Below are 15271 nucleotides of genomic sequence, written 5' to 3' on the forward strand. Positions count from 1 at the left end.
TTATTCCAGAATTGGGAAAAGGGTTATGAATGTTGAAAGGTGAAGAGGAGAAACCCAGGAAGCAGAGACTGGAGACACAACAGTGTGAGAGCTTTTTGGTTTTGTTTTTTTTTTTTAATTTTTTATTGTTATGTTAATCGCCATACATTACATCGTTAGTTTTTGATGTAGTGTTCCATGATTCATTGTTTGCGTATAACACCCAGTGCTCCATGCAGAACGTGCCCTCTTTAATACCCATCACCAGGCTAACCCATCCCCCACCCCCCTCCCCTCTAGAACCCTCAGTTTGTTTCTCAGAGTCCATCGTCTCTCATGGTTCGTCTCCCCCACCGAATCCCCCCCTTCATTCTTCCCCTCCCAGCAGGAAGATATTTAGAAGCTGGGGGTGGGCGGGGCACCAGACTGGACTCAGGAGGGGGGAGTCACTCTTTGTCGGAGACCCTTTCAAAGGCAGCGCTGTGCTGACGGAAAGTGGTTGGTGAGGGTACAGCAGAGGGCTTTGATATGGCTGAGCAGCAACACTTGTAGGGAAAGAGACTCCGGACAGGGAACTCAAGTCCTCCCTCGGAGCGGCTGCGTAAGCTGCAACCTCTCTGAAGCCAGCTCCCCTCCTTGCTCGCATCCCACCAGGCAGGGTGCTTGAGTAAAGTAAGTGAGGAAATGTGTGACGGCATTTACCACATGGGACACTGAACTGTCTCTGTCACTGTCCCTCACAGGGAGGGCTACCCGTCACTAGCATTTCCTTGTCACCAATGTCTAGCAAAACGTAGGGCCTCAAATGCCTACAAGAAAATGTGTGAGCGTAAAACAGGAGCAAGTGAGGAGTGCTGGAAAGGGGGTGGGAAGGGGGAAGCAAGGAATGCAGCTACCTGGTTCTTAGTGACCATCAACAATATTTTTTTAGGGCTCTGAATCTCAGCAAACTCAGCGTAGAGGTTTAAAGAAAGGAAAGTTGGTTTAAAACAGCTTCTTCTGGAACTGGGCTAGCAAACTAATTGAAGAAGTAGAAAACCAGGCAGGAGGCAGGCTCAGTTGTAGTAGGACAAAACAGATGGGTAGCTGGTCCAGTTAGCACAATTTTGCATCACCCTTAGTATGATATATTCTAACAGCAAAGAAAGCAGGTTGATGAAACAAAATTTCTTTTAAAATCCTTCTAAAAACCATCAAACATTTAGTAATTTCTACTACAAAAAATTACAATAAAGCATTTCTTTAGCTCATTTTCTTCCCCAGTATGTCGTGGGTATAGATGATGCCAATTTCTTTTAGAACAACCTTCAGGGTTGCAAAGGAAATTTTAATATATAGATAGGGTTCCTGCTGCTGCGTTAACCTAAGACTACCAAGTAAGAGAGTCTAGAAACATGTATGCATTTGGAAAAAATATGTTGGTACCTGGCACAGGACTGCAGGGGGCGGGGGACAGGTAGCCGGGACGATGTGTGTATCGGGTCAGGTGAGAGACGGGCATTCAGGGAAAGAACACTGGTGAAGCTGAGATGAAAGCAAGACTTAGCAGATTATGTTTAGGGTTAACTGTGTAGGACAGTAATCACAGCATAAGCACATGCTTGGGTACTGTATGGGAATAAAGTTTTTGGGCTTGCTTGCCTCAGCTTAGAATCACAGAACCTTCTTTGGGGAATAAACCTAAGGAGTTTTATAAACTATCTATCTACACTCCCCAGTATATTTCCTAAAAATATGATAAGGAAGTCATTTGAAAATTAGCTACTTAAGTAAGAGTCTTAAAAAGGGGATACCACTTTTGCAGTTACTTCAGTTTCTTAATAAATTATTTTAGAAATAATTACCTACCTATTTTGACTCTCCCCCTTTCAGGACCTTCTCCCATTACTAGGATATTGGCTGGTTTCTAGAAATAAAAATAGAGCATTCAAATTACTATGTTTATTCTTTTGACATGCTCTAAAATGGAAAGAAGTTCTTAAAATATGAAAATATCACTTCTGTATTTGCATCAAAACCACAAGAGAATATTAAGTACCTTCTATATAAAAGCATTTGACATACCTGAAGTTAGCACTAAACTCCTATAAACATCTTTGCTTTGAAAACATCTTATTTTCAAAATTATATCATACAAGTAATTATAAAGAAATTGAAGCTATCATTTTTGTTTACCCCACAGAAGTAACAAGTAATAATAATTTTTTTAAAACCTGCACATATTATAAACTGTCCACTTGCTGCCCACAACAAAGAGTTTTTGGGGTTGAAAATTTTTATGTAAAATTTCCAACCACAACATCATTGCCTCCATTTAAATTAATCAAATGGAATATTCCTTGCTCAATATTTCTAAACTACTATAGGAAAACATGATCAACATTCAACAGACTCTATTAAAATCCACATGCATTTTCAGCTATAGTTCATGCAAAAGTGAGAAATTCCAAATAGGGGGCGCGTGGGTGGCTCAGTCGTTAAGCCTCTGCCTTTGGCTCAGGTCATGATCCCGGGGTCCTGGGATCGAGCCCCGCATCAGGCTCCCTGCTCCGCGGGAAGCCTGCTTCTCCCTCTCCCCTGCTTGTGTTCCCTCTCTTGCTGTGTCTCTCTCTGTCAAATAAATTTTAAAAAGAAAAAGAAAAGAAAGAGAAAGAAAGAAAGAAAGAAAGAAAGAAAGAAAGAAAGAAAGAAAGAAAGAAAGAGAAGAAAGAAAGAAATTCCAAATAGAATTTCAAAATGTAGGAAAATAAAAACCAGGGCTAATACAGAGCTATATAAAGAAAAGAATAAGCTGCAAATGCATCTGCTGTTTTTTAAGTCATCCTCATTTGTAGATATTTAGAAACAGAGGAACTGTGGAAACAGGCTTTTGGGCAAGTCAGTCTCCTCTGTAAACTATCTAGGGAGAAAATTTACGATTCATTTATTCAATCAATGAATATATTTTTAGCATCTTCTAGGGACAAAAAACATATTAACAATAAAGAGGAAACACAAGCGCCTGATGAACCAAATTCCTAACCTCCAGATGCTCATTATATAAATAGAAAGAAAAAACAGGAGCTTTGTATCTTAAAAGCTAATGCCATTTATGAGTTACAGAGAGGAGCGAGGTCTTGGGTTAGAGGTTAAACCAGATTACTTTTAGATCCCTTCCAATTTGCTGGCTCTTTTTGAAGTTTCAATGAAAACAATAAGACTTTAAAAAAAAAAAAACAGTTCAAAGGGGGAAGTGATTAACCAGAGTTTCCATTGTTGAAGGAAATATTCATTGGATGTGAGGGCAAGGGTGGTGTCCGTTATCCAGATCCTGAAAAATGAACAGGAACTAGCATGGTGGAGTAGAAGGGCAACAGAACGACAGGAGGTACAAAAGGCTATGAACGAGGTAGGCTTAGGAGACAGTAACCTGGACAGAACTCTGGACAGAAACCAGAGGACTCGTGTTGGTGGTAGTAAAGTGCACCTAGACTCAGGATAGTCTTAAATGCCAGGTGAAATCATCTGACCTTTATATGACAGGCCGTGAGATGATAGGAGAGGGGGCAGTCTCAGAACTAGGTTCTGTCCAAGGTCTTCTCCACTGAAACAGAGGGGGAGGTATGGAGCTGAGTAACACTCTGAAGGAGAAATTAACAGGACTTTGTGACTAGTTGAAGTCAGAAGACTAAGACAAAGGGTGATAAACATTTCAAAAAGGTTTTGAGTTTCTGTAACTGGAAGAATGATGGTGCCTTTATTATAAAAAAGTTATGAGAGGTCCTGGTTAGGAAGGGGGAATAATGTGAGATGCCTAAGTCCCACTAGCCAGGGGAGTGGAAATAGGAAGATTTGGATTTGAAAGTCATTGTCACTGGAGTATGATGACTGAAGAAGACGAGACAAAATTAGTTTATCACAGCCAAAAGAGAAAATAGCACTAGACGAAACCCAGACCTGCAAGGTTCAAGTTTGACAACAATTTATCAATGATCCATTATAGATAAAACACTGTACTGCAGACTTTCTGGAAAGAAAGAAAAATAAAACATGAAGCTCTTGACTTCAAAGAGCTTTCAAATCTAGTAAGGAAAGACAGACAAACTGCTTTTTGGAATATTAAGCAGGTTATGAAAAGTACCAAAATAAACCAAAAGGAAGTAGAAGTAAAAAGATAACAGTAAGGGCAGAAATCTATGAATGAGATGGTATTTATGAAGCCTCTAGACAACTACTACAAGAGAAGAGAAGGTACAAATAAGCATTACAAATTACATGGGCGCCTGGGTGGCTCAGTTGGTTAAACGACTGCCTTCAGCTCAGGTCATGATCCCAGGGTCCTGGGATCGAGTCCCGCATCGGGCTCCCTGCTCTGCCGGGAGCCTGCTTCTCCCTCTCCCACTCCCCCTGCTTGTGTTCCCTCTCTCGCTGTGTCTCTCTCTGTCAAATAAATAAATAAAATCTTTAAAAAAAAAAACAAAAAAAAAAATTACAAATTACAAGAATGACCATAAAAACAGGTTAGAAGGATAAAAGAACCCCACAAAGAACTTTATATTAATTTAAACATGTATACAAAACAGACAAAGTCAAGAAAATGTAACCAACAAATTGACTCAAAATGAATTAGAAAAGCTTAAGAAACCAATATGTGCTAAATAAATAGAAAGTTAAAAATCTTCCTACCAAGAAAACACTGGACCTCAAATCATCATAAAAGCAAGTTCTCCAAATTTTCAATGAACAGACTGTTCAATCTTATTCAAACATTTGCAGAGAATAGAAAAAGAGGGAATGCTCCCAATACATTCTAGAAGGCCAGTATAATCTTGGTAACAAACCCAAAGTATGAGAAAGAAAAATTTCAGGCTAACCTCATGAATATAGATACAAAAATACTCATGAGTATAGTGCTCGCTTCGGCAGCACATATACAAAAATACTCATGAGTATAGATGCAAAAATATTAAACAAAATATTATTAAGTCAAAAGCCATTAACAGGAATTCCAGGATGGCTTAACATGAGAAAGCCTATATATGTCCATCACCATATTAACATATTAAAAAAGAAAGATGATATAATTATGTTGATAGAGGCTGAAAAAGCAGTTGATAAAACTTAACAGCCATTCTATGATAAAATCTCTCAGCAAGTTAGACTAGAAAAGTACCTCCTTCAACTGATAATGGGTATGTATCAAAAACTAAGAAGTAACATGGGAAGCATTCCCTTTAAAATCGGGACTAATGGGGTGCCTGGGTGGCTCAGTTGGTTAAGCGTCCACCTTTGGCTCAGGTCATGATCCCAGGGTCCTAGAATCGAGCCCCACATCGGGCTCCCTAAGTGGAGTCTGCTTCTCCCTCTCCTCCCCGCTTGTGCTGTCTGTCACTATCTCTGACTCTCTCTCAAATAAATAAATAAAATCTTAAAAAAAAAAAAATCAGGACTAATGTAGGGATACCCACCATTACCACTTCTAAAATCAATATTGCACTGTAAGTCTAGTGCTATAAAACAATAATTAAAGGGATATGGATTGGAAAGGTGGAAACAAAATTATTGTTCATTGCAGATGATGTAATTATTTACATAAAAACTCAAAGTATTTACAGACAAATTATTAGCAATAGTAAGAGAGTTTAGTAGGATGTTTGCCTAACTGAAAAATATGAAAAAGTCAACTGTATTTCTATATAACAGCAAAAAAAAAAGGTAGGAAATACAATTTTTCAAAGGCAGCATTTCCATAGCAATAAAAAAAACTATTAAGGCACCTAAGAATACATTAAAGGATGTACAAGTTTTTTATACAGAGAATCTTGAAACTTGATCTTAAATGACATTAGTTAAGTCCTAAATAAATTAAGGGGCCATGTTGATAGATAAGAGGACTCTCTATATAAAGACATCAATTTTCCTCATACTAATATGTAAATTCAATGCAATTTTTTTTTTAAAGATTTTATTTATTTATTTGAGAGAGAGAATGAGATAGAGAGAGAGAGCATGAGACGGGGGAGGGTCAGAGGGAGAAGCAGACTCCCCGCTGAGCAGGGAGCCCGATGCAGGGCTCGATCCCAGGACCCTGGGATCATGACCTGAGCCGAAGGCAGTCGCTTAACCAACTGAGCCACCCAGGGGCCCCAATTCAATGCAATTTCAATCAAACTTCCATCAAAGTTTTGTGTGTGTGTGTGTGTGCATGTAAACATGAAAAGCTGATTTTAAAATGTATGTGGAAAATAAAATAAAATATATGTGGAAGAGCAAAGCCCTAAAGATGGCCAAGATACTCATGAAGTGCTAGGGGTAGGGGATGAGGAGAGGCATCTGGCTCAAAACAGACATCACAATTTATTTTAAAGCCACAGTAATTAAGACAGTGTGATACTGTTACAGAGAGAGACAAATGGATCAATGGGATAGAATGGAGAGCCCAGATAGACCCATGATACTGGGAGAAGAGGAACTTCAGGTCAGTGGAGAAAAGAGGAACCATTCACTAAATGGTGTTGGCACAACAGGTCATCCAAATGAGAAAAAAATAAAATAAAATGAATGCTCGCCTCATACCATACACACAATTTCAGGCAGATTAAGGATTTAAACATGCAAAACTTTAAAACTGGCGGGGGGGTAGGGAGAATGTAGAGAGTATATTTCTGACTCTCAGGTAGGAAAGAATTTCTTAAACAAGATTTAAAAAAAATCAGAAAAGAAAAGACTGATAAATCTGGCTATTATTAAAAATAATCGCCTCATACCATACACACAATTTCAGGCAGATTAAGGATTTAAACATGCAAAACTTTAAAACTGGGGTGGGGGGAGGGAGAATGTAGAGAATATATTTCTGACCCTCAGGTAGGAAAGAATTTCTTAAACAAGATTTTAAAAAAATCAGAAAAGAAAAGACTGATAAATCTGGCTATTATTAAAAATAACTTTCAATCATCAAAAATAAAGAAAATAAAAAGACAAAGCACAAACCAGCAGAAGTATTTGCAATATACATCAGTAACGAAGATTTTGCATCCAGAATAAAGAACTCCCACAAATCAATATAAAAACAACCTAAGAGAAAAATGGGTAAAATGTCCAAACAGGCATTTAACAAAAGAAGAAACATTTAACCACCAAGCATATGTAGATGCTCAACCTCATCAGTAATGGGGGAAATGCAATTAAAATCACAGTGAGATACCATTTTACACCTAGTATATTGGTTAAAAGTTAAGAACTGTTGGGGCGCCTGGGTGGCTCAGTTGGTTAAGCGACTGCCTTCGGCTCAGGTCATGATCCTGGAGTCCTGGGATCGAGTCCCGCATCGGGCTCCCTGCTCAGCGGGGAGCCTGCTTCTCCCTCTGACCCTCCCCCCTCTCATGTGCTCTCTCTCTCTCTCATTCTCTCTGTCTCAAATAAATTAAAAAAAAAATCTTTAAAAGAACTGTTGAGTAGGAAGCGGGTCAGGGGGAATTCCAATACATTGTTGGTAAGAGAATAACTTGGTACAACTTCTTTGGAAAACAATTTGGCATCATCTTGCAAACCTGAACAATTACATACCCTTTGACTCCGTAATTCCATTTTTAGACACACCAGAGAATGTTCATAGTAGCATAGGTTGTAATACAAAAAAAATCTGTGGACACAACCCAAATTCCTAGCTAATAGAAAAATGGACAAATTAATTTTGGTAGAATCACACAATGAATTTTAAAATAGCAGTGAAAATTTTGGAGTTACTAATAAAGGTAAAAAAAAAATTTGAATCTTAGAAGCATTACGTTGAGCAAAAAAAGCAAGTTTAGAAGACTATATACGGCAGAATACTATTTTCATAAACCTTAAAACCAAGCAAAGCTAAAGAATATACTGTTTAGGCACACAAACAAATGTGGTAAACCTATTTTTAAGAAGGAGTGAATAATGGATTCAAAACTTAGGAATATTTGTTACTTCTTGAGGAGGCAGGACAATGGGATGGAGGGGGGAAGCATAACTAGAAGCAAGCTATCGGTAATGTTCCGGTTACTGGGGTAAGTGACAGGCTCTGGACTGTTATGCTTCGTACAGTACATAATGTTCCAAATACTCTTTTGTATATATCATATATTAAGACAATGATAATAAAGACAAAAAACAAAGCGGTGGGGGGACGCCTGGGTGGCTCAGTGGGTTAAGTGTCTGCCTTCGGCTCAGGTCTTGCTCCCGGGGTCCTGGGATCGAGTCCCACATCGGGCTCTCTGCTGGGCGGGAAGCCTGCTTCTCCCTCTCCCACTCCCCCTGCTTGTGTTCCCTCTCTCGCTGTCTCTCTGTCAAATAAATAAAATCTTAAAAAAACAACAACAACAAAGCGAGGCATGGGGATACGCATTGCTGGGAGGGTGTCATTTTCAACAGTAATAAGCACTATTTTAAATTGCTCAGAGAATGCCTCCTTTTGCGAAGGTAACTTTTGGGATAAGACCTGAAGAAAGTAAAGTAATAAGCTGCTGGAATCGAAGGGAAGAGCAGTCTAGGCAAAGGGAAGGGGAAGCTGAAATGTTTGAGATAGGAGCTCGCCTGGTGAACTGGAACTTGCTAGGGAGAACAGTGGGCATCTGGAAGCACAGAATAAGGTGCTGTTGACACCACAGAAGGAAAGTCAACAGAGGGCTTGCTTGCTGTTCCCAATGGTTCTGCTTTGGGCACAAGTCATTTGAGTACCAGAATTGGGTAAGTTCTTGAGCACGGTCTGGCCTGCGCTCTGAGAGTAGGGTGAGGGCTCCCGAAAGATTTGCAGAAGGGCAAAGCCATGGTAGAGCAATGAGGAGAAGCCGTGGTGAGCTAGCAGGCTGGTTAACTGGACAAGGAGTGAAGAGGTCAATGTGGCTGGAGTCAATGAGACAGGAAGAGAGGTGGTACAGGAGAAGCAGTGGAGAGGTAAAGTGAAGCTGGCAGGGGGCCTTCAATCATACAGAATGATGTAGGAACTTGGAAAGACTAGGTTTTACATGACTAGAATTAGCATCATTTTATTATATATTATCTTTCTGTCTTACCCATAATTTTTATAGGTTTACAATATGGATTTTGTCATTTTGCCAAATCTCTGATAGAAGGATATGGAGAGACTATCATTTTGTACAACATTATATATTTCTATAATATTTGACTTTGTATTTTTTGGTATGGTTTCTCATTAGAGAAATAGTATTTTTTAATAAAAAATAAACAATGCTGAGAGAAATAAAAGGTGTTTAGAGGAAAACGAGCCTAATGAAAAACCCTATGAAGGAGGAGCCCCACGGTAAGAAAACAGATAGCATAGGGTTCTAGAAGCTAAGAGAGCTTAAAAAGGATGAGGTGGTCTTTAGGTGCAATAGAATGAAAGATGGAAGAGGCAACTTCTGTCCATTTACAGAAGCCAGACACAGTAAATGAGATCCAAATAAGTAGAAAGAAGGTAAAGGCAGAATTAGAGTATACTATTGAAGGCCTTAGTGAGAATAGACTCTCTGGGATATAACAATTCTTGAGGCGCCTGCTTGGCTCAGTCAGATGGGCATGCAACTCTTGATCTTGGGGTCATGACTTTGAGCCCCATGTTGGGTATAAAGGTTACTTAAATTAATAAAATTTAAAAAACAATTCTTAAAAATTATCAAATTATCAAATAAACCACCTTACATACTCTTTGCTACATTATTTGTAATTCCTAAATTTTGAGCTTAAACCCTTTCAAAATAAATCTGTAAGATGAAAACACAAAGTATGTGATACGGGAGCAAAGTTGCTTCACATAAGAAATGAAAATAGATTGGGGCGCCTGGGTGGCTCAGTCATTAAGCGTCTGCCTTCGGCTCAGGTCATAATCCTAGGGTCCTGGGATCGAGCCCCGCATCGGGCTCCCTGCTCAGCGGGAAGCCTGCTTCTCCCTCTCCCACTCCCCCTACTTGTGTTCCCTCTCTCTCTGTGTCTCTCTCTGTCAAATAAATAAAATCTTTAAAAAAAAAAAGAAAAGAAATGAAAATAGATTACGAGCCTTTGAATGGGAGAAAAGCACCGGAAGCTGGTCTCAGATCACTGTTAGCTAACTCTCAGAAGTTCCTACAGTCATGCTCTCTAGAAACAGAATATGAACACCACAACGGAATGAGGTTACAGAGAGAGAGAGAGAGAGAAAAGAGGATTCTAGCAGGTACTGAAGTTTGTAAGGAATACCTTTTATCTAAGATACTTGAAGCCTATGGAAGCTCTAAGTGTGGGGTCCCCCTGTAGAGCCTGAGTTGAGGGCAGAGGCAGTGACGTGGTTTGGGGAGCAGTGGCTATAAGCTCTTTTGTACAACCTAAGAAAGGAACCCAGGGCTTGGGCAGTATCCACAGAGAAGGGCTCCTGTAGTCAAGTTAAGATCTAGAATTGCACAGGAAGTCATTTTTAAATACGCACTCCTTAACTGGGATTACATGTCCCCCTGCCCAGAACAAGTAAATACATGTCCAGATCACAAGATATATGATGTTTCAAAATAACAATGATAACAACAAAACAAATGTTCTAAGCACCATTAAAATGCATTTACATTTTCAAAGCATCTTCATATCAATCATTTCCTTTCCCTTAAACAGAAATATTCAAGGGCCTATAGGTCTGGGGCAAGTCTCAGAACTCCACCTGATCCTCAAGATTCCAAACCGAGTCATATTTACAGATATTATGCTTAGTTTTCAAAAAACTAACTTTAACAGTGATTACTTCAAGTGGATGTATATGCTTTAAAAAAAAAAAATTAAGGCAACTGCAGCTCGTGCACACACACCCACACCTGAAAGAACGAAGAGAGGGCACCAAAATTGTTCTGACCTACTTACATCCCAATTAGCACGGACTATGCTTTACTAAAACTCCTCTTACTGCGAACACAAAATGCCAGCTGTGAAAGAAAGTGATACTGCTGGGTTTGCACACTTCTGTTACCATAGAAACAGCAGAGATGGCAGGCACTGGATGCCTCGCATTTAAGTTATCAGCAATAAAATCGGACAGACAAACCAAGGCTGCAGGGTTCATTTTGGTTAAATTGCATTTGAAAGGCAAAAGTCAGGGAAATCATGTGATAAACAATATGATTACTTAGAAACTATTCTTGAAATATCTGCATCTTAGCAAAATTTAGCTAATTCTTTTTTTTTTTTTTAAGATTTTACTTATTTATTTGACAGAGAGAGACACAGCGAGAGAGGGAACACAAGCAGGGGGAGTGGGAGAGGGAGAAGCAGGCTTCCCACTGAGCAGGGAGCCCGATGCGGGGCTCGATCCCAGGACCCCGGGATCATGACCTTAGCCGAAGGCAGACGCTTAACGACTGAGCCACCCAGGAGCCCCAAATTTAGCTAATTCTTGAAGTTACATTCATGACGCTTTGCGTGTACTTCAGATTTGCTTTTTCCTTCTATAGAATCAATTTTTCCCCCCACAGGGTTAAATTTATTTTAGTTAATTGGCACCTCATAAAAGAACACCCTGAAGATACACAATTATCCTTTACTACATTTCCTTTTGCACTCCCCACCCCAGGACATTTGGAACAAAAATATGAAGCCACAAGATGACTCTTATCAAGACCAATAAAGAAGACAGGAAAACACAAACACAATTGTCTACAATCCTGAATAATAGGGACAAAACCAATCAGAATATCCATCGGACTCATTTCTTTTTTTTTTTTTTAAAGATTTTATTTATTTGAGAGAGAGAATGAGAGAGAGAGCACATGAGAGGGGGGAGGGTCAGAGGGAGAAGCAGACTCCCTGCCGAGCAGGGAGCCCGATGCGGGACTCGATCCCGGGACTCCAGGATCATGACCTGAGCCGAAGGCAGTCGCTTAACCAACTGAGCCACCCAGGCGCCCCATCGGACTCATTTCTGAACAATGAATAGTGCCGGTCTAATACTGATAGCTACAACTATTCCTTTACTTAAATATGGTAGTGGCACAACTCTCCTCACATTTGATACGGAAGTACATTCTCAGGAGAAAACCCTCCGTTTATGTTCCTTTCTTTATACTGTTCTCCACTGTTGACCTTAAACAAAAAAGATTTGTGTTGTAACAAACTGCGCAAAGAACTATGAGTGAGATATATGTGCTTTTTTTTCCTTAGCAAACACAAGAGTCATTTGCTAAGACCATCAGTTTATCATAACTGTTTATGCCTTAAAATAACCTCCTTGATAGTAAAGCATTTAAAAATATAGAGAATCTGGTCATCGTGATTGGAACCTCCCAAAGGGCAAGGAAGATACTTCTATCACCACTTTCTGTATCAGCTGAAATCCAGGGACACAGTATTTAATAAATATTTATTGGAAGAATGAATAAAAATTGTCAATGGTTAGTAAACACGGTCCTTTGGTAGGCAAGTTTTCAACTTTTTAAAAAGAAGTTGCAGGGCGCCTGGCTGGCTCAGTCGATGGAGCGTGCGACTCTTGATCGTGGGGTTGTGGGTTCGAGCCCCATACTGGGTGTGGAGATTACTTAAAAATAAAATCTTTAAGGAAAAAAAAATAAAAGAAGTTGCCAGAAACTAGAGTCAATGCTTACCCCAAAATATGCCAAGCTCACTTCTGAATATGGGTCTCCCCTGCTTTCTAAAAGTTGTTACATCCCTTTACTTTTACCAAAGACCTGCATTAATACCTGCTTTTTCTAATTGAAAGAAATACGAAGAAGATTTTGCTTTTACAAAAAAAGGTGAGAAGCGAAAATCGCGTTCAGCTTTTGCTGCACAGCAGCCCTTACCAAGGCAACGGGTCCCGAGCCGGGAGACTGGCTCCACCAAGCTCCTTCCCCCGGAACACACTCAGCATCGACCTGCCATAGCCCTCGACTATGAGCATCATCTGGGCTTTCTCTGGATTGACTGTGTGCATCTGTTAGCAAGATGTGTCCTAAGGCATCAGAAAAGCCTGACAGAGGTTATTTTTGGGGTCTAGGAAAGCTCAAAAACTTTTCCGTATAGAGTAATGGTTACCACTTCTTTACTCGATTTCAGCCTATAAAAGATTTCACAGGAACACTCTACTTTCGGATAGTGGAGAAAACCTGTAGAGGTTTTTTTTAAAAAAATCATGATTTTAGTTTATTCTGGAGTTTCAGCAACCACCCATATGCTACTGATGCTCAAATCTATAACCATAGGTCTCTAAACTTCTATATGCTTAGAGTTATGACAATGGTACGTTGGCTGTCTCCACAATCATCTCCACTTGTTCAAACTGAATTCTTACTGCCTTTTTTTCTGGTATTCCCTTCTCAATCAACAAAAGCAGAATTCTGAACACCCTGTTCTTTATCCTTCAAATCAAATCCTCAGATCTGATTATCTTACTTCCTAAATATTTAGCTACTATTTCCCCTCCTGTCTATCTTGATTACCTCTGCCAGGTTTTCATCACTTCTCCACCACCTGATTACAACAGCCTGATAAAGCTGCTATCCCTGCACCCTCAAACCAATTCTCCATATCCCTGTGGAGTGTCTGAGTGGTCTTCTTAAGCAAAAAACTGACCAGCTCAGCTCCAGCTGGCCACAGGAAAAGTCCACGCTTCTGAACATGATAGTGAAGAATCACCATGGTTGGGTCCTTCCTTTTCTCTTCTGCTTCGTCATTCACTACTTCTTGCTTCATTCCAATGACGCCAACATGCTTGCAGTTTCTTACCCCATGCTCTTACTCCTGCTGTCTCCTCTGCCTGGAATGCTGCCTCGCCTCTTCCCCCTTTCATCCTATAAATTTCTACTCCTCCTTTAGATTCAGCTCAGTGTGAGTCCTCTCAGACAGCCCCCATCCCAACTGGTCGGATGTCCTCCTATGCTCAGTACTTTACGCATAGCGGATCCCTGACTATACTTCATAATGTCTTTTTTTTTTTTAAAGATTTTATTTATTTGAGAGAGAGAGAGAGAGAGCACAAGTGTGGGGGGGGGAGGGTTAGAGGGAGAGGAAGAAACAGGATGCGGGGCTCGATCCCAGAACCCTGGGATCACGATCTGAGCCGAAGGCAGACGCTTAACCAACTGAGCCACGCAGGCGCCCCCATAATGTCTTTTTTAAACTTGTTGTTATATGACGATCCATTTGTGTATCTTCCCCAGCATGCATTCATTGAGGGAAGGGGTTGTATTTTATTTATCTGTGTAGTCCTGGTGCTCAGCATAGCTCCTGGTACATACTAGGAGGTCAAAATCTGTTTATAAAGCAAATATTCTGAGTCCTTCTTTCAGGACTTCCTCCACAGAGATCCAGTTATAAATGAATAATTTAGTTAAAATGACAATTAGGGGGTCACCTGGGTGGTTCAGTCCATTAAGCATTTGCCTTTGGCTCAGGTCCTGATCCCAGGGTCCTGGGATGGAGCCACGCACGCGTTGGGCTCCCTGCTCAGCGGGGAGCCTGCTTCTCCCTCTCCCTCTGCCTGCCACTCCCCCTGCTTGTGTTCAAGCTCTCTCTCGGTCAAATAAATAAATACAATCTTAAAAAAAAATAAAATGACAATTAGGTTCCATAGTTCTATAAGTGTCACACTTTACTTATATTTTGGGTGAAATAGGCCTTTGTGTTCAGAGAACCTAACCACTGTTTAAGTTGCTGTTTCTAAGTAAAAATGCCTTCTCAGGTCAAAATTATTTATCTACAACTAGATACAGACTATTTGTAACTCAGGAGCCATCTACAGTATTAAATGCTGTGATTCATTTCATTTTACCTTAAAACGGTCTGGAGGTATCTATAATAGGTTAATCTGAATAACCTCTGTTAATCAAACCTTGGTGTTCACAGTAAACAATGCCTGCCAACCCAGGACTGTGCAACAGTTAACAATGCACTTCTTTGTTTTTGCCTTTTAGGAGTGGTTACAGGCCTGGACAGCAGAGATAAGGTTTTCTTTCTCTAACAAGAACCAATAAAAAGCAGCCATTATAAAAAGCTTAATGCAAGACAAACACAGGTATCTAGAAGACTACTTACCTAACTAACTGCAAGGTCACTAAGAGTGTAATCAAGATAAATCCTACATTGATGGCAAAGCCAGGACTAATGCTACAAAGACATTCAGATTCTATCTTACTCATTAACAAGTACAATCTGTCCTCAGAGTACCCATGCTGGTAGGAAGTAGTTTTCTATTTACATTTGTGACATTCATATTTAAATCAAGTAATTCAGTCTTATTATCATGAGAAATTCCTGGCCATGTCTTCTCACAAGACTTTTAGCATCAAACGATTCCTGGCTGAGAAGCAAAAGCAGAATCCTCCCATTC

At 40.0% G+C, this 15271-nt stretch overlaps 1 protein-coding gene across 4 annotated transcripts in view; it reads right to left on the reverse strand.

The window, feature by feature from the left end:
- Positions 1-15271, reverse strand: part of CDK19 (cyclin dependent kinase 19) — a 174593-nt gene that overhangs the window by 23893 nt on the left and 135429 nt on the right. For all 4 annotated transcript variants that reach the window (XM_081828808.1, XM_006735468.3, XM_031030363.2 and 1 more), the window contains one exon: positions 1828-1885. In XM_081828808.1, the coding sequence (XP_081684934.1) occupies positions 1828-1885 (58 nt within the window). The remainder of the gene's footprint in view (positions 1-1827; positions 1886-15271) is intronic.

This window comes from Leptonychotes weddellii, chromosome 8, assembly GCF_054177405.1.
Source record: "Leptonychotes weddellii isolate Sample4059 chromosome 8, ASM5417740v2, whole genome shotgun sequence".
In the NCBI taxonomy this organism is placed as follows: domain Eukaryota; kingdom Metazoa; phylum Chordata; class Mammalia; order Carnivora; family Phocidae; genus Leptonychotes; species Leptonychotes weddellii.